Source organism: Capronia epimyces (genome assembly GCF_000585565.1).
Source record: "Capronia epimyces CBS 606.96 chromosome Unknown aczIQ-supercont1.5, whole genome shotgun sequence".
NCBI lineage: Eukaryota > Fungi > Ascomycota > Eurotiomycetes > Chaetothyriales > Herpotrichiellaceae > Capronia > Capronia epimyces.
In genome coordinates, this window is record NW_006912908.1 from 2306064 (window position 1) to 2324998 (window position 18935).

The following is an 18935-nucleotide window of genomic DNA, read 5'->3' on the forward strand; positions in this document are numbered from 1 at the left end:
CTGTATGATAGAGATGTCTGGTAGTCCATCCCATAGTCCATCCGATCAGCCAGCCAGTCAATCAATCGAGTCGAAATTCATGTCACCGATGAGTATGTCGAGTACAGACCGGCGTGTCCTTTGTCCTAACCCTTGGATCATTCCTGACACAGTCCGACCCAACAGTTCCCATGCCATGCCTTGCCTTGCCTGATATGGTGGGATTCCCATTTCCATTTCCAGTTCCAGTTCCATCCCGATTCAATTCACAACCTGACCCGACCCAGCCCACCCTCACACTCGACAATAGCAGTGTGCCGTCCTATCCCGTCATAGTTCCTTGCATTGTCTCATGGTTCATGGCTCGTCCTGACCCCAATCCAATCCAGTCCATCCCAACCCAGTCAATCGAGTCCATCCCATCCCAGTCCAACCCAGTCCAACCCAATCCAACCCAATCCAACCCAATCCTAAACGGCGGCAAGATTGTACCATTCTCGACTATGTCGTCCGCCGGCTCCGGGTGCGTGATCCAATCCCCTCCGTCGCCCGGGGCTTGGGGTCCTTCTTTGGCTTCGGCGGTGCCCCGTCCCCCTTCTTCGGACGACCAGGCTTCCTGGTTTCGGCCTTCGACTGGGCCCCCTTGGCCGGCTGCTTCTGCTTTGCCGGCTCTTTCTTCGAGGCGCCATCTTGCACCGGTTGCTTCTTGGGGCGGCCGGCCCTTTTCCTCTCGGGCTTGACCTCCTCCTCCCCTTCTTCACTTTTGGCTTCAACAACTTCCTCCTCGTGCGCCGGCTCCTTTTTCTGCTTCTTGGTGCCATTTGCCCCTTTACCCTTGACGGTCTTGCCCTCGGCATTCTCTTCTAGTGCAGGCTCATCCTTGTCTTCGTTTTCGTTTTCGTTCTCATCTTCGGTGTCATCGTGTTTCCGCTTTTCACCGTTCTTGGTCTCGGTCCCGGTCCCGGTCCCGGACGCGATCTTTCCAGCCCCAGAGTCCGCGGCGGATCCATTCGCCTTTTCTTCAATGTTCAGCTCCGACGCTCGCTTGACCACGTCGTTGCCCGACCGCTCGATGCGCACGGCGGGGTTGTCGGGGTCGGCGTTCTTCTTGACTTTGTTGCCGCGCTTGGTCGTGATGGCTAGCTCGCCCTCGGTCTTTGTCTCGGCAACCACGCCGCCGGGTTTTCCGCTGCCCCAATTCCATGAGACTGCAGATGCGGGTGGGTGTTAGCATACGGATACAGCCTAGGCCATGGCTCATGGGTAATGGGTAATGGAGGGCATTGTGAGGAGCAGCCACAGGAAGAACGGCCGCGAGCGCCCTATCCTGTGCTCGGAGGAAGTCCACACCCAGTGAAGTGTGCTCTCGGAGGAAGTCCACAACCAGTGAAGGGTATGCTCGAGGGATGGCTGGCAATCTGGCAATGCTGAGGGTGTGAAAAACAATGGCGGCGACATACCTTTGTCGCCTTTCTCGGGTTCCTCGTTGGACATGATGTTGGAGTGTGACGTCAGCCAACAAACACTCGACTGACAACTGGGGATTCGACGTTCTGGAAGACGAGAGGTGGGTTCGATCGAGTCCAGAGAGAGACCAGGCTGGTCGCAGCAGTTTCGCGATCAAGCTGGGACAGGCGAGGAACAGAACGAGGGCACGACAAGCAAGAAACAAGAAGCAAGAAGCAAGAGGGAGGAAAGAAAGCCAGAATAGGGGAGCTGAGCTGTACAGTACTCGGTACGGAGTACTGTCCAGGGTAGACGGGATCTCGGTCAACGCAAAGGTCGACTACCCGACTATTTACTACCTGAGCTTACCGAGGACTGCAGTGTATTTGTTGTATCCGTACCATGCACCATCGTTTTAAATTCAATTACGTTCTGTACATTATCCGTACTCTGTACGGATACTCTGTACTCGGTACCTAGGTACGGAGAACATGTACTGTACTCCGTACATACTGTAGCTCAAAATGCCGAGAGCTCAGGCCCTGGCCGCCTATGGGTGTTGCTGGAGGGATGCCGGGGACGTGGGTGATTGATCCAGAAGATCAGGATTCTGAAGTGGTAGCACCGGGCCCCCCCTGGACCCTGCTAGGTAGCTAGGTACGAGTACAGACTCGGGACGGTACAGTATTATTATCCGTACTGTAGGTGGGAATGTACGTACGGAGGACACATGGCCCCAAATCAACCTGCATGCTAGCGTGTACACTTGCAGCACGGGGTACAGGGTACAGGGTTCAGGGTGTAAAGATGTACGGATACATTAATTACCTAGGTACAGCTAAAGCTACTGTAGGTAGTCGAGCCTGCCAGAAACACGTTGGGATGATGCCAAAGGGGACAACCACTAGTCGGAGATACTGGGTGCATAATATATCTGTATAATACCTTTGACAGCTATAGGGGCAGATTCTATTATGTATCCCAAGTGGTCAACAAAACCACACATCGGTGTATGAATACGAATCCATCTGTAGCCTCACTGACACTAGCTGGTCAATATATCTCGGCCATCAGGCAACATTGCTGCTACCATCCTCCGGTCCCGGTAAACCCTCCTCGTCGCCAGGCTCCCGATAAGTTCCAGCTTGCTTGGTGGCTCCGCGAGTACGCTCGTCAAGGATGTTGCTCTTGTCAATAGCTTCGTTATCATCGCGAACTGATGAGGACACTGGTCAGTACTAGCCATTCGGCCGAAAACAAGGAAGAATACTGACCTAGCTGTTCGTCGGAATCGGCCGTGTTAGCATCGATTGGATCATCCACCGGGGCATCGTCACTCTGTACCGGAATATCGCCTTGTCCAGTGCGTGACTTGTAGTCGTTTTGTAAGGTGTCGGGGCCAGTGCTACCCTCGACACCCTCGGTCGTGGGTTGATATCCGTCACCTGGAGCTGCAGACATTTTGTAGTAAATGGTACTGCTGGATTTAAGGTCTGATGGTTGGGATGGATGAAAGGATTGAAAGAAACAACCGCAGACCATTGCTCGCCTACCCAGTTTTATATGCGTGAGCGTCCTCCATTGTTGTGTGGTATGGATTAATGACAGCTGGAGGCGCACCTGGGGCACAAATGCCGTGCGCAGAATGTAGCTGTGTCATCATGAGTCAAAGTGCTGCTCCTATCCTCTGGCCAATTTGACATGCGCTTCATGCAATGTTGCCTACCTGAGGTCATCCATGATGCCAGTGATACACCGCCCCAACAGCCGGGACAGGCAATCCTTGGGTAGTCTCCTTCCATCCGGGAGCGGGAGAAAGTCAACTGGTATCCAAACTTACCAAGATCGTCCGCAAGTAGGGGTGTCCAAGCTCAAGACCCCCTGCGGAGGCTTCGAAAGCAAGGGGTCTTGTGCAAATACAGGCACACAAGGCTGGGGATTGACGGATCGAGGGCAGTCGAAGACGTCAACATTTCGTCCTAAGGCCCGGAGCTTGTGGCTAGGAACATTTTCAAGCTCCACATGCTGCAATCAATCTTGCATCCTGAAGTCAATCGTAGCAAGCCCTTGGGACAGAAATAAGAATCACGAGGTCGATAGCCTGGCGCCTACCTGTCTCTGGTTCATTTGAAAGCCACGTACCCATGCTTGCTGGGCGTGGCCTAGGATCGGACTCGGCGGGATGGGGCGGGAGGCCTCGATCCTAGGGTGCATATGCTCTGGATATCACGACATTCGACTCGTCATGAAATGCCTGATGAGGTAGATGGAAAGCGCCTCAAGACAGGGTTGATCATCACTTAGGTATCCGTACTTTACAGTGTACTCCGTAAGACTGCTCTACGGCTGGGGTGATAGTGCCAAGCCGTAGATGCCTCACGTGAGAACGTGCTCTAGTACGGAGCACGCGACGCGTACCACTGGCGGCGAATTGTGAAGGCGCTGCCCATGGATGGCGAGGCCACGCAGAGGAAGAACATATGCGACCATGCTTTTGATGGCAGGATGCCCTGCCTCTTGAACGGTGTCTACCTCACGCGCCTTCATGTAAACATGCGGAACCTTTCGCCACCAATCCTCAGCAATGCCAGAAGACTGCGCCAATCCGCGTCTTGCGGAATGGCTGAAAGAATGGATGGACGAGGCCAAAGAAAGGAATAGCAAGGCATACACCGTGTAAGTCGACTGCATCGCTAGGGGGATGCCGCTGATCTTGATAGCTACAAGAAAGCTTACGATTCCATGAAAGCATGTCCCTTACGCTTCGACCATCCTTCCGAAGCCCAACAACTCAATGGCCTTGGTCCCAAACTATGTGACCGCCTGACCGACAAATTGAAGGAGTTCTGCGACCAGAATGGCATTCCAATGCCCCCAAAGCGGCGGAACAAAAGAAGAACATCTGAAGCTGTCCTGTCCGACTCCGCAGGTCCCGCCGAGCCCGAACAGCATCCTCCCGCAAGAAAAGTGCGCAAGTCGCAGCCGTACGTCCCAAAGTTGAGGTCAGGTGCATACGCTCTGATCCTGGCATTGGGGACCTTGGACCGAGAGTCAAATCAAGCAATCTCCAAAAACGACCTGATGGCATTGGCGCAACCGCTCTGTGACTCGTCCTTCTATGCACCCAGTGACCCGACCAAGTTCTATACGGCCTGGAAATCCATGCAGACCCTTGAGAACAAAGAACTTGTCTGCACAAAGGGCCACCCCACAAAAAAGTACTATCTGTCCGATGAAGGATGGGAGGTTGCAGTTCGAATGAAGGCAACCCTGGAGGGACCCAATCTGTCACTGCCTAGTCCCAAAGGCCAAAAGAGAGCACCTTCACACGGGCGTAGTCCATCAAGGCACATATCTCTCGAGCCTGTTACTCAGCGGGCTGCTCCAATACTGCAGGCTCCAGCAAATGGGACAGGATCTACAGAGTCTCACCGACGCATAGTCGACGCATTGTCTGATGATGAATCGGTTTGGGCCGTTTCAGAACCAGAGCGTCCCAACTTTGTATCCCGGAAGATTCATCCTGAGATCCAGTCGGTCAGTGCTCAACCCTCCTCCGAGGATACAATTCGCCTACCCTCGGGCAGGTTCGAAGTGAAAATGGTCCTGGATATGCGAGAAGTCCGCACGACTACCGACCGAGACTACATTTCTGCAGAGTTGAAGAAGCTAGGAGTGGTGCCGATTCTCCGCTCGCTGCCTTTGGGCGACGTTCTATGGATTGCACAGGTCGATTCGGTGTACGCAGAGACTTTAAGGAGGGCCAACGTCGGAGATGACGAAGAGGGAAATGCTGAAATTGTCCTGGAACATATCCTCGAACGCAAAAGACTTGACGACTTGATAGGCAGTATCAAGGATGGACGTTTCCATGAGCAAAAGTTTCGACTACACAAGTCGGGCATCAAAAATGTCACCTACTTGGTCGAAGAATACTCTCTTTCTGCAGAGCGCAGTGAAAAATATGGAGAAGCACTGGAGAGCGCCATTGCGAGTATGCAGGTAGTCAACAACTTTTTCGTCAAGCAGACGTCCAAGTTGGATGACACCATTCGATATCTGGCCCGAATGACCAACACACTGAAGTCATTGTACGAAACCAAAGATATCCATGTCATTCCGTCGCGAAGATTTGAGGCAGAGGCCGTCGTGATTACGCTGGACCGGTTGAGAAGAATCTCGCCTGGGAGGATATATGGAGTGACATTCTCTACATTCGGAGCCATGTGTGACAAGTCGGAGAGCATGACTCTCAGAGACGTCTATCTCAAGATGCTGATGTGTACGAGAGGTGTGACGGGAGAGAAAGCGGTCGAAATCCAGAAGATCTGGCCTACTCCGCGCGCCCTGGCCGAAGCATTCGAGGCCCGGCAAAGTGGCCCAGACAAAGACAACATGGTCAGCGATCGATTGGGAAATGCAATTCCCCGAAAGAAGGTGGCGAAGTCCCTCAGCGCAAAGATTGCAGAGATCTGGGGGTGACACCGGTGTTCAATATGTACATTCAGAAATGAGGCGATGTTATGGAGATGGCCGCATCAACCAGACGACAGCGATGTACACTCCCTCAACTTCCAGCCCACATCTGCCCCTCTACAGTTGGCCGCTACACTCGCAAAACAAAGCGCCAATCTACTCTAGAAAACAGCTTATGAAATTCGAGATCATCATACACAGCTTCCGCTGACTCCAAAGCTCTACTATAGACACCAGCTAATCATCTTAACATGTCCTCCGGTCCGATTTACGTCACTGCAGTCCTGCATCCCAAGCCAGACAAGTTCGACGAAGTATGCTACTTCCGTAGGAGTGCAAATGCGGCCAGACGTCTAATGAGAGCAACAGGTGATAGCCGCGACTGCAGAGATCATCAAAGCTGTCGAGTTGACGGAGCCGGACGTCCTCGCCTACTATGCATTCCGAACCCAGACTGAGATTGTCTTTGTGGAGACGTAGGCGATGCTGCTCTGTTCTCGCATCTTCCCGCTGTCCGCTGACCAGGGGATTCTCAGATATAAAACTCCTGCTGCAAACGACGCACATGTGAAGACTGATCATTTCCAATCGTTCTCCGCGAAGGTTGGTCCTCTGTTGGAAAAGCCACTGGAGCTCAAACTGGGTACATTCCTCTCTGGATTCGAGCAGCGAGCGAGTTCAAAAGAAACGGAAGTGAGCAGATAGTGCGAGCAGCACATGGACCTGGTTGTTTTATCCTAGGCGCCTCTCGTCCAGAAGACCTATAGACCGATGATGAGTACATGTAGCTTGAGTGATCATTTGAGCCGTTGTTCATGCACAGTTTTCGACTTTCATCATCCAGCGCGCCATCACCTCGACCTGTCGATATAATAGTTGGCGGTGTCCGTCTCCCGAAAAGTGATCTCTCGTAGTTTATCGGTACGAGGTACTACATGTCCTTGAGCTTGACAAGATCAAGCTTCTCCAAGCTTCAGGCCCCGGTTGCTGCACGACCAAATCATACTGCCGGAGCTTACTCTTCTGGAAGGACGATCAGGCGTTCCCCCCACGGGCCGGGAACAGGCTCCAGGCGAATCGCAGACCCCGACGGGGGCAAGATGCACAAATCCTGGGGTACAGTTTGTATCATGGCCGACATCCATGCTGTCTTACACCCGGTGACCTAAATGAGGGGTCCATGCCGGCTGGATGTTGGTGGCGTGGTGACTTTTCTTCTCTGGTTTGATTTTGTTCTACTGTGGTACTACTAACTGTTGAGACTTCATACCAGCTCAAGAAGGGCTCCTTTCTTTGTAGTGCACCGACCGTCGGACAGAGCAAATCTGACATTGGATCAGGACCAGGGTGATATCGAACACCCTCATCAACACGGCTGCCCATAGCAGGGCTCCCCATGACCACGGTGCTTGAGCTCTCACTCGCTCACAACAACTGAAGTCTGTCGTCCAACTTTTGGCAACAGTCCAAGGATCTGACTCCGTGATTCCAAACCACCTCGACACGTATCGACCTAGACCACAACCGATTAGCGACCTTTCTGATGCTAGGCATCGAAGGCCTCGCCGACGCATCGTTTCAAGGCGACCGGCGCTGGAAGCGAGCGGCCAAATGGACCAGTTACGCGCCCTGGCTGGTTCTCGTCATGTCCGTTCTGAGCATGGTTGAGATCGCTTTGGGGGCGGTCTGGATTTCTTCAATGAAGCGCGAGCTCAATTTGTACGTCCAACAACACGCTTGACTTCTGTCCGATGGTATTATGGTTGCCGCCGTCAGAGCAGAAGGTTGCGAAAGGGAAACACGCCTAGACTGACACGTCTTTTGTTCTAGTGCCCAGGTTATCCAGCCCCTGATCGTACCGGGACTGTGCTTCTTCAACACCATTCCATCGCTACACCTACACGTCATGGCGCGCGCCAACCCGCCACGTCTTGCGCTCTGGTTCTCTGCCACGCTCTCCGTCATGCTGTTCGCCAGCGCGCTCATCTTCCTAGGCGCTTGCGTCGGCAACGGCAAGTCGCGTGGAGGTAGTCTCCAGCGCAATGAGTGTCCTGCCGGCACAGGCGGCCGGGCCGATATCTGGGACGCCATGGTCGCGCTACAGTTGGTTAGTGCAGTCATGTACGCGGCGGTGGCGGGGATGGCATGGAAGGTGAAGCGTGTTCTAGAAGATAAAGACCAGAGGATCGCCGCCGGTGTCGAGCTCGTGAGCCAGGCTGAAAAAGAGAGAAGGGAGAGCGAGGCTAGGGAGAGATGGAGGCATCTTTCTGCCGGATGAGGGCTGTCCTTCGCTCACCATCGCGAAAGAAAGCAGTTCACCCAGCGCGATCCAACTCGAGAGTCGACGGGAGGGATTGCGTGCATGACGCGTGGCCTCGAGATACAATCATTCGATGGAGGTGAAAACCAGTCTTAGAGCTGGCCCCTTGCATACAGATCGCAACTTTACTGCCAGAGCATAAGTAATATGAGCTTCCGTCGTGACCATCAAGTCTCAAGTCCAAGCCATCAAGCCATCTGTACTCTGTACTCCGTACTCCAGACAACAAAGCGTCACGCCGCCTTTATACAAACACCAGGCTTGGCACAAATGAATAAAGCAGCAAGAGAGCCTCCACCGATTCGGACCCGCCGTCGGTGCTCGCCCTCGATCGCGATCTTGCATCCCCAGGCTGAATGAACGGTTGGTTCCGTTTCGGGTGTTTGTTTTGCGACCTGTTCGAGATACAGGTCCCGAATATCCTGCACGCATGTATAGCCCAGAAGGTCACATTCAACTCACCGCAATGCGCCAACTATTCTCACTGGATTGTATCAGGTAGTATGCCACAGCCGCCCATTCCACCAATGCGATTCCACGCGCCATGTCTCGAAACAAAGAAAACAACCCGCTATTCACGGCCCGACGCCATGGTCCCTCTGCGTCCCTGGGAACCCACCTCTCGAGTGAAGACTTCTTCACCGACAGCATCCTCGAAGATTCGCGTATCCCGTCCCCAAGTCCGCAAAAGCCTAGTCCTGCCAGAGCTCGACGCGCCATCGGTTCGGGACGAGTCCTCCAATCGACCAGAGACCTGGGGAACAAGTCCAAGCGGTCTTCACTCGCAGAATATACAGCGTCGCGGTCCACTCGCCGCCTACAACCGGTGCCGGCCCTAACCAGGAAGAAAAGTCCGAGTCCTCGACGAACGAACGACCCTTCGACACCCCCACAGTCCAGAGACGGGCCGAGTCTAACGAGTCCTACATCGGAATTCTCAAGCCCGCCCGGGGGTATGACAGATGTATACCGCCGAATTGCAGACGAGGAGGATCTCGCAGCTACAGAAAGAGAAGTGGACACAGACGAGGACCAGCTCGAGGACAATGGAGACGATACGCTCGAGTTAGATGTGGACGCAAGTGCCCATGCTACAAATGAAGCCGCAGAAAGGGAAACTCCAAGTCACAAGCGCACATCACGCGAGTCGACACCGGTCCAGTCACCCACTACTGACGCTGCTGGAAAAGAAGCCATGGTTGATGATCGTGTAGAGGTTTATTCGGAACCGGCTACTTTGGACTTCGTACAGAACGAAATGACGGATCGGGTTCTCGCGGCAAAATTAACTCCTCATGTCGTTGATCGTGCGAAGGATAGGGCGCGGCTTGAGAGACTACGACAAAATCGAATACCGATCGACTTCAAGCACAGTCCAAAGCCCGGTGGAAACACTCCAAATGGCCATGGCCGTCACGATGATATCGCCAGCGTGGCCAATCGGGGTCCGATCATATTCAACAACACGATTGCGGTCCCGAAAGCCTACTCCGACACCAGTGCCGAGTCCACACCCCACAAAAGAATCAAAGCATTCAGTCGAGCTACTAGGGCTGGCGCTCACAAAAAGGCTCCTTCTCATGATGACGGCAGTGATACGCCTCCGGAATTGAGGCAGAGAGAGCGGGTGGTAGCTTTCAGCAAGGCTACTCGACGGAAGAACAAGCCTGATACAGAACCAGAACCAGAATCCCCCGAAGTGGCGCCCGCACCTCGCCTGGTCGCCTTTTCCCGCGCGAATGGACGGTCGCGTCCTTACGGAGCCCCTTATGAGACAAATGGAAATGAACTGGGCACCACTGACCAGTCGACTGGAAGTGTTACTTCAGCACTGTCCGAACCTCTTCCCGAGCATAAGGCAAGCTCTGAACCGAACTTGCAGGCAGCCCGCTCTTACCTTGCAAAGTGGCGTCAAGATACGGCAGAGAAACGTGCTGTGAAAAAGCATGAGCCGGTGGACGACAATGACTCCCATATTGATTGGGCTGCGGCAGCTGCAGATGTTCCTCTGCCGTCCGTTGAAGAGAGTTCGACTCCTCGAGAAACTCATCGAGAAACTCCTCCCAGAGATGAGTGGCTTTCATCGATTCAGAAGCAAAGTCCGGCCGACAGGATGCGCAGGTGGGAGAACGACTTTACGGGCCTTTCATTCCAAATTTCAGAAAGTCCTCCGGTTCGGTCGAGGCTCAACCCAATCGACTCTCCGAGGGGGAAGGAAATTGAGGACCTGGAAAAACAGGCGGTCACCACAAACAGACTGGACGAGATTCGGGTGAAAGACCCTAGTGTGAGAGTGCGAAAGAGTTCTTCTTCACTCAGTCTACAAGACCGCAGGCAAGCCAACCCAGAAGCCTTGGACGCTCCAGGTGTAGATCGGGCTACAAACAGTCAAGAGGAGAGAGTCGGGGACCGGATTCCCGACACACCAGTGGTAGTCTACAGGCAATCCAGCAGTAGCACGGAAAAGTCCAAATCCTCTCAAAGGTCGGCCGCTGGGTCTCACAGCTCGCTTGAGCACCTGCAAAGGCTCGCACGTGCAGCAAGCACGACTCCAAAGTCAAGTCCACCTGCGCGAGGGCCGGTCAGCGAGACCCAGTTAGACTCTGAGACTGGGCCTGTTGTTTCGCTATCTGGATCGCAGGCCGGCCCGAGGGAACAGTCTCCGCCAGCGGAAAAGGTTGGGATAAAGCCCTCGACGGTCAGCAAGGTGGCAGCAACGCCTAAGATCGTGGGCGGCTGGACCGATACGATATTGCCTGACACCATCAAGACTGGGAAACAGACGCACAAGGCATCCAGGTACATGGAGACACCGCATGTCAACGCCGGCGCTTGGATCGATACCCCGCTTGCAAACGGAAATGGGCTCTATTCAGCTCCTTTCCCGAACACCATTGAGGAAGTTACCGAAGAACTCACAAATGACATCGCTGCAGCGGTTGACTCGGCGGATGAAGACAGTCTCCCAGGCGAGGAAACCAAGGAGGTGCAGCAAAAAGAGCTGGATGCCCAGCCCGCTGCAAATGGGGCGATGGTGATTCCTCCCAGTGCGCTGACGAACGTGTTGAATGAGGCAAAGCAGAAACGACTAGTATCGCGCGATATCACGGACGTTCGAGACGATACGCTCAACCTGGGTGACGCCACCATCCAGTCATTCGAAGACCTCCTTAGCGATGCTGCCGACATCACGGCCGACTTGACGAACCTCATCAAGACTGGAGCGGAAGAGGAATTCATGAAGCAGCGGGAGCTTGAACATGAAGCGTTGGGAGACTCTACAACAGCGGAGGTGGCATTTATCGGCCACCTAACCTCGAGAATGGAACGGCTGATGTCGAACCTTCATGAAGCCAGGAAAGGCATCTCCAGACTGGAGCAGAGAGTGTCGCACAGTCCGAGTCCACCATCGAACCCCCAAGTCGGACAACTAGAAGCCCTCATCGCTTCGCAGGATCCGGATCAGCCATGTGCCGTCTGTGGTTGTAATCAAGGCGTCGAGCTGCACAAGCACACGATTGAGTATGACTACTCAAAGTCGTTGTTTCCCATGTCCTACTCCACCTTCACGGTTCCTATCCCGCTCCTGTTCTACCCGCGGCGCAAGGATCGAGGCCAACTCCTACCACGCCCGACATGGCTCGGCTGGCTCACCATCGCCATCTGGACATGGTACATCAGCGAATGCACGCTCTGCGAAATCTACTGCCATCCTCAGTATGCAGAACGGTACATCTGGCCTGCCCATCCCGAGCCGGAGTTTCCTTTCGTCCTGCCCACGATGCTGTGGCGGTGGGTTCATTTGGACGCGTTCGCCCCTGGGCTGTTTGTGCCCGTTACGGGAGTGTTGGGGACCTTCTGGCGGCTTGTTGTAGCCGTGTACAGAGTCGTCGGCATGTCTTTAGGTCTGATTGATGGGTTTGTGGACGATACCAGGCCCAATTCAACTCCCAGTGCCGTGGCAGAAGCGACCCGGTCTGTCCTGAACGTGGCCAAGAGCTTCGTTCCAACTAGCGGAGGCCCAGATCTCCGCATGATGAATGACGAGTTTATATGAATACGACCACGACCACGACCACTAGCACTAGTCTGGATATCCGGCGTCTTTCGGTATGGATGGAGCTCACAGGGGTGTCTTTATGCAACTTCACACGGTAGCATTTGCAACCCGACGAGAAAAAGAGGGCTGTTGAAGCGCGGAGATGGCCTCTGCACCTCACCTAATACCTGTCATGGTGGTCGGGTTGTAGCTGGGATTGTTGGTTGACTTGTTTGCTTGGTCTGTTAACAACTTGAGAGTTGTACGACTTCTTGCCTGTGCAGCTAGCTAGCTACCTACCTACCTACCTTGGGCGGCCTCCGCACTCTCTCTCTCTCCGTGTGTGTGTGTGGTGTGTTTGAGTGTTTGTGTGTTGTTTGTGTTGTATGTTTTGTGTGTGTTGCGTTGGTCGAGTATCAAGCTGAGCAGCACTACTAGTATGTGGTGTGGTGTGGTGTGGTGTGTGTGCTGGTTCGGTGTGGTGTTTGGCCTGTCTCCGGTGTGTTTGGAGCATGTTGGTCGTGGTTTGTTTGCAAGTCCCGAGTACGAGTACGAGTACAGACATCAGATACCAGAAGACAGACATCAGAAGGCAGAAGATAGAAGACAGAAGACAGATACCAGAAGGCAGACGTCAGAAGACAGAAGACAGGAGACAGGAGAGACAATGCTGCGGGTATGTATGTACATACTACATACTCCGTATACGTACAGCGCTGCGCCTCCAAGGACCAGAGCGAGCGAGGCATTCATCCGTCCATCCTGGATACCAAGCAGCTGAGCTTTCCTCGTCGTTCTTGACTGCCGTTCAACATGTTGGCCAGAAATCAATTCATCTTCATCATCATCATCATCATCATCATCATCATCATCTTCTTCTTCTTCTTCTTCTTCTTCTTCTCCTTCCTCCCTCCCATAATCTCTTCCTCGTTCTTGTAATTCATCCGGAAGATACCTTAGTAGGTACATAGGACTCCTTAGGTACTTACTGTCTTCCTGACACTGACCAGATCTTACGCCTACTACTACTCCGGACTTCGTAATAACACATTCACACACAAATCCCAACGAGCTTCGGTTGGATGGTCGGTTTCATTCGCGTTCTACCTAAAGGTGCAAAAAGGAAGTGCAGGCCCTCCCCCTTCCCTTCACTAATACAAACAAGTTTGACGTGCCATTGCAAAGTCGGCTTTTTCCTCCTTGCCCGCTGCCCTCGCCCTCGTGCAATCCCCGTCCTTCCCTCCATCGACTAGACTCATTGATTGGCACTTTTTGGTTGTCCCCGGCCTCGCCCACCGAAACCCATGGCAGCAAATTTTGGTGTTGGCTGGCTTCCCTCCCCTCCAGACCCAGTTTCAACGTTCAATCCCCATGTTTGGTGTGATATGTGAGTGTGTGTGCGGTGTTGCGTTGCGTTGCGGTGGTGTATACAAGTACAAGTAGTTAGAGAAGGCAACTCAAGAACCCCCTTTACCCGCGACAGGTGTGCTCGACTTGCAAAAGCTGTGAAAGAAATTACATTCTGTCCTGCGTTCGCCATGCCCGTTGCGCGTGAGAGAGAGAAAAGACTTCCGACTCCGTGAAGAGAACAGAGGAGAGATATGGCCACTCGGTTATCGCTGTTGGAATGGTCCGGCCTTTAGTGGCCTGAGCCATAGCTGTTATTCCATCCTCGGCCACCTCCGTAACCACCATAAGTCCCAAAGCCCGTGTTGGATCCATAACCCCCATATCCGGTATTCTGATGCGTATTCTGATGACCGCCCACAGTACCCAAGCCACCGTACTGAGGATACCCGGCAAAGGCCTGCTGGCCCGAATGCTGCGACGGCGGAGGCAAGACACCCTGACCGGGGAAACTATTGACTGCAGAAGTAGGACGGCCACCTTGCATCGAAGGGCTTGGTCCAGGTCCCTTGGCAGGATCATCACCGCCTGAATGAGCAGCGTGCTGTTGGGTCTGTCCAAACCCGGAAGAAGTCCGACCAAAGGGATCAGGAACGCCACCGAAGCCCGTACTGCCCGCCGCAGTCGGTTGAGCCTCAGAAGGTTGAACGGACCCACTTCGCCCGTAACTTCCTTCGCGCCCAAAAGTGTTGGCCGTGGCAGGCGATGAGGCCTGGTCGTACGAGTAGCCCTGCTGGGGTTGACCATACATGTTGGATTTGTATCCAGCACCATAATGGCTCTGCTGCGGGTAGTTGTATTGGCTGGGATAATAGTCGCTGTCTTGACGACGGACATCATCAAACATAGGACGGCTCGAGCCATAACGATGATTCACTTGGTTCACTTGGTTCACGTAGGATGCCCCGTATTGGGGATATTGCTGGCTGTAAGCATTCGGATAGCCGTAACCTGGGTATCCGTGACCCTGGGTTTGTTGCACATGGCCAGAAGGTTGAGCCTGGTGAGAGGAGGGCCCGGTGGGAATCGGAGTGTTGTTTCCACTGCCTGGAGCATCTTGTTGACCCAACGCTTGCTGAGGACGTGCAGTGGCATATTGACCCTGTGTATCAGGAGCGGAGGTACCGAAGGTGCTTCCAGCTCGCTGAGCTTCGTGCCCGTGACCGTAGGCACCATAGTAGTTGTACGCATCACGTCCATAGTAGGCGGAATAATCGTTTTGCGAGGGAGCAGCGCCAGGCTGGCTGGGGACTTGGTTGGAGAACGGTTCTTGGGCCTGTGTTGGAGGCTGTGCGGTTGGAGGTTGTTGACCGAAAGGATCATACGGTTTCTGACCTTGACCGTACCTATATTGATCCGCGTATGCCAAAGAGGACTGTGGCGACGGCTCTTGCGCTTGCTGGGGCACAGGAGGGAGACCTGGTGCTTGCCGTCCTAGCGAGGCCTGGACATCCGCCGCAGGTTGAGTCGGTGGAGCAGCCGGTCCTTGCTGGGTTTCTGGGAGAGATGGTGGCAGTGACGCTCGGGGAGCAGCCGGCGAGTCGTCTGGAAGCTGGGTTCGTGTCTCCGGCTCCTCTCGGTCCTCATCCACATCCACATCGTCCGGAACTCCTAGTCCCAACTTGCCGAACTGAACAGCCGCCTTTTCGACTGCATGATGGCCCGGCATGACCACCGCCTCATGTTGCTCCATGACCTTCCTAGCGTAGCTAGCGGCTCGACCAGTTCCCGAAGTCGCCTTCAGGGCGGTAGCAGCATAACCGGAAATGCCCGGTCGAACGGCAGGCTTCGAAGCATCGATCGAGGCGAGCGGATCCTGAGTAGTTGCGACTGTGCTAGCAGCAGTGGCTGAGGGATGTGGATGGGAAGAGTCAGGCAACTTCTCCAGATTCTTTTCTGTAAGTTCATCTTTTGGTGGTGTCAGATCTTTTCCTGTCTCGGAATGAGGTGCAGATGGCAGCTCACTTGGTCCTCCTTCGCTGGGGGCTGGCTCAATGGGTGGAAGCAAGATCGACTCGGTAGGAGCCGTCTCTTGGACACGAGCTTCAGCCTCGGCCGGGGATTGTTCAGGCTGCGCAGCTGGAGGAGGTGGTGCTGGAGACTTCTTGGGCGCTGGTGCTGGCTTGGCAAACAGCCCTGCCCATCCTCCGGGCTTCGCGGTGGACGGCGCTGCCGCGGATGCAGGCTTGGGCTCCTCAGTCTGGAGAGATGCTAGAGCATCTTTGCCCGGGTCGTTTGCCCAATCTTCGTTCGCCGACGTCGTCTCACCATTGGCCGGAGCACTGTCCCATGTAGCAGCAGCTTCAGCAGCCTGAGCCGAAGCGCCAGTGTCCCAGTCGTCTGTCTTCTTGGTGCCGTTCGTGTGGGCAACTGATTTAGAGCCGCGGCCGCCTCTAGCGCCGCGTTCTGCACCGCGACCTCTTCCTCGACTTTCAAAGGCGCCACGTCCGCGGCCTCGTGTGCCCGACTCGGTTGAAACCGTAGGGGCTTCTTTCGGCTTGGGGTGTTTCTTCTTGACTTCGCCCCATTGCGAGATCGTGCCTGATCGAGAGGGTTAGCATATGGATTGTAGATCGTGGAATGTATCGTGGAATGTAAGCTCCTTACCACTGGAGATCCGGTCAACAGCGGCATCGACGTCGCCGTCAGTTTCCTGCAGCGCGTAGACTAGATCCTCGTCGCTCCAGCCGGGACAAATCTCTTTCAACAATGGAAGCTTCTCTCCAAATTTCTTCTTCAGTTCGCCGACCTCGCCCTGATCATCTACAGAGGCGGGAGGGATGTTCTCCTGCTCATTGTCTGCTTTGTGTTGTGATCTGCTGGGGTTGCGACCGCCTCGAAAACCGCCTCTGCCGCCTCTGAAGCCTCCGCGACCTCTTGTCCCGCTTCCGCGGGCTTGGACTTCTGCCATTGCTCTGTGTTTGAAGGATGTGAGGGTGATTCGAGGTCAGGGTAGCGAGGAGAGGAAGGTGAGGTGTGAGGTGGTGCAGGAAGAAGGGAGGACCAGGGGATAAATTAGAGCTCCAGCTGGCACAAAGGAGCTGACTCCTTGCGAAGAACTATCTCCAGCAAGGACAGATTGTGAGATGCAAGCAGGGATGTAGAGAAGAATGAGTTATGTTGACATGGAGGATTGTGGACATTCAAGAGCCTTTTGCAAGCCCGCGAGCCAAAAGCCAAACTTGGACGTTGCAGGCGCCAAGGCTTCCTCTCACCTGCGACACCGACACTGACACCGTGACTGGCAAGCGACCAGTCACCACAGGCAGTGCCAGGCACCTCACGCTTTGACATCCATCCCACCCACCACCGTTCGCAGTGCTACGACCCGCGCTGACTTTGTTCTGTTCTGCGCTGCAGCTCGCCGTCGCTGGAGTTGTGATGGGCTACCCATGCTCCAGATAGCTGTTTGCTCAGCCCAGAATGAGACTCACACGCTCCCTCAGCGTGCGCAATCTGCTCGCCGCCCTCCATCCACCTCTCCCTCCACAATCCGCCAGAGAGTCGAAACAGCTACTCAATGTGCTAGAATCCGCCTTCCAGAAGCACCTCGACGAGTCACATCCGTCTCCCAAGGCTCTCCGTGTCACCGACGCAACAAATGAGGGCGGTTCAATTCCCGACCCGGCCCAGAGAGTCACCCATTCTACGCATTCACACCTAGATACAATCCTCAGCCATCCTCTTCTCCGACAGAAGTCGACGACGTTTGCTCCGCCTCGGGGTCTCGCCGCCGCTGCAGTTTCAGCCTTTGATGATGCATTGGTTCAGAAAGGGCTTGATTTCCATCTAGTTCAGTCATGTGCCATCCAGTACCTCCAAGGTTTAGAGAAGAAAGAGACGGTTTCCAATGGGGCAAAGCTGGGCCCTCGGCTGGCTCGCTGGTTTACAGCCATGAACAATACCGATAAAAAGGAGTTCTTGGTCAATGGAAACTCCCTGGCCTCTGTTGTACCGGTGATGTACTCGGATGGATTGGAAGCCGACGTCTGGGGATGGCTCCGGACTCTGTATGAACGTCCATTTGACAAGTCGATCTTCCTGCTCTCAGACACATCAGCTCCGGGTGCCTCGGATTACCTTCGAGCAGAAGACACGCTTATTGCCTTGATGATGAAAGAGTCTATTCGCAAAGGCCTATTTCAAGACGCAGCACACCAGTACGTCCACGCTTGTGAATACCGATTAAGAACTGGTCGAGCCATACTGCCTGAAGGTGGTGTTCTCTCCAATCCTTTCAAGCGATCATGGCAATATATGGCGCGGAGTATCTTGTTGCGCCGCAGATCCCATCACATACCCGCGGAGCTGTTTGACTCCATGTTGAAATTCGGCCTGACCATCAGTTCATCTCCTTTCGACCGTGCCGTCTTACAGATATATCACCCAACATCTCCGTCAGCGCGACCCTTGTTAGCTAAACTGAACGAGGTGTCTTTCCCGCAACGATTTTCGCATTGGCAGAAGAAGTTGAATAAGATGGTTCAGAAAGCTCTACTTGTGGCGATGCTTGACGCTGCCCAGCTGTCGTTGGAGCACAACCGTCCCTCTGAAGCACGACAATTCTTGGACTTTTCGGAATCGAATTACCCCGACATCGTTCCCTCAAACCCACAGTCCAATACGGCTGAAAGACTCAACCTCGCACGAAAGGAAACCTCGACTCGAAAAGAGTTTCGCTATATCCCTACCCCGGCTCTGGTGTGAAAGAAGCTCTCTTAAGATTTCAAAGGAGACAATTCTCCGATGATAAAGAATACCATCGTGCCTCCCAAACGCAAGTTCAACTGCCACTCATCACCGGACGGTTCTGAAATGAGCCAGGCGCTCGCCATTCCCCACAGGCCTGAAAATTTATTGACTCCATCTACATGGCAATGTATTGATGTTGGGTGCATCAGTGGGTGGCAGTTGACCAGTCCGTACCGACCTATCGTTCGGGACATGAAGGCAGCGCGAAATGGTCAATGATGCTGAAATAAGCGATGCTCCCTGGATGGAAGTCGACTTCTTCGCAAAGATCAAGGGGCTGCGGTATAGTTGGCCGCCTTTGGCGACCATACTCAGCCTCGGATGGCTGAATGCAACTACTGTACTCCGTACAACCTCCGAGTAGCCGAGGGAGTCGAGTCACACAGACTTGAGCCACTGCGTCTCTTTGTCTCATAGTGGCGAGGCCCGCTGGTGGCGCTTCGCTTCGGAACGAGGATGGTTACTGATCTCAAATGATCAGTTGTGAGTCTACCATCCCAGAAGAGTCAATGTCCA

The 18935-nt window shown here is 54.1% G+C and overlaps 8 protein-coding genes across 8 annotated transcripts; 5 read left to right on the plus strand and 3 right to left on the minus strand.

The window, feature by feature from the left end:
• Positions 1–480: 480 nt before the first annotated feature.
• A1O3_06784 (uncharacterized protein) lies at positions 481–1473 on the minus strand (the record flags this gene model as incomplete). Its single annotated transcript, XM_007736900.1, has 2 exons — positions 481–1187; positions 1440–1473. 2 exons carry the CDS (start codon positions 1471–1473, stop codon positions 481–483), a joined length of 741 nt encoding a protein of 246 aa, XP_007735090.1.
• Positions 1474–2495: 1022 nt separating this feature from the next.
• On the minus strand, positions 2496–2886 carry A1O3_06785 (uncharacterized protein; the record flags this gene model as incomplete). The annotated part of the gene is made up of 2 exons (XM_007736901.1): positions 2496–2641; positions 2700–2886. 2 exons carry the CDS (start codon positions 2884–2886, stop codon positions 2496–2498), a joined length of 333 nt encoding a protein of 110 aa, XP_007735091.1.
• Positions 2887–4009: 1123 nt separating this feature from the next.
• Positions 4010–5907, plus strand: A1O3_06786 (crossover junction endonuclease MUS81; the record flags this gene model as incomplete). The annotated part of the gene is made up of 2 exons (XM_007736902.1): positions 4010–4101; positions 4146–5907. The coding sequence occupies 2 exons, from the start codon at positions 4010–4012 to the stop codon at positions 5905–5907; spliced, it is 1854 nt and encodes a 617-aa protein (XP_007735092.1).
• Positions 5908–6267: 360 nt separating this feature from the next.
• Positions 6268–6576, plus strand: A1O3_06787 (uncharacterized protein; the record flags this gene model as incomplete). The annotated part of the gene is made up of 2 exons (XM_007736903.1): positions 6268–6377; positions 6438–6576. Coding segments are annotated over 2 exons (249 nt in total), but the record flags the coding sequence as incomplete, so codon positions are not given.
• Positions 6577–7444: 868 nt separating this feature from the next.
• A1O3_06788 (uncharacterized protein) lies at positions 7445–8179 on the plus strand (the record flags this gene model as incomplete). Its single annotated transcript, XM_007736904.1, has 2 exons — positions 7445–7620; positions 7732–8179. The coding sequence occupies 2 exons, from the start codon at positions 7445–7447 to the stop codon at positions 8177–8179; spliced, it is 624 nt and encodes a 207-aa protein (XP_007735094.1).
• A 586-nt stretch (positions 8180–8765) lies between these two features.
• On the plus strand, positions 8766–12278 carry A1O3_06789 (uncharacterized protein; the record flags this gene model as incomplete). Its single annotated transcript, XM_007736905.1, has 1 exon — positions 8766–12278. The coding sequence occupies one exon, from the start codon at positions 8766–8768 to the stop codon at positions 12276–12278; it is 3513 nt and encodes a 1170-aa protein (XP_007735095.1).
• Positions 12279–13899: 1621 nt separating this feature from the next.
• A1O3_06790 (uncharacterized protein) lies at positions 13900–16578 on the minus strand (the record flags this gene model as incomplete). The annotated part of the gene is made up of 2 exons (XM_007736906.1): positions 13900–16208; positions 16275–16578. The coding sequence occupies 2 exons, from the start codon at positions 16576–16578 to the stop codon at positions 13900–13902; spliced, it is 2613 nt and encodes an 870-aa protein (XP_007735096.1).
• A 512-nt stretch (positions 16579–17090) lies between these two features.
• A1O3_06791 (uncharacterized protein) lies at positions 17091–18374 on the plus strand (the record flags this gene model as incomplete). Its single annotated transcript, XM_007736907.1, has 1 exon — positions 17091–18374. The coding sequence occupies one exon, from the start codon at positions 17091–17093 to the stop codon at positions 18372–18374; it is 1284 nt and encodes a 427-aa protein (XP_007735097.1).
• Between the last annotated feature and the right edge of the window lie 561 nt (positions 18375–18935).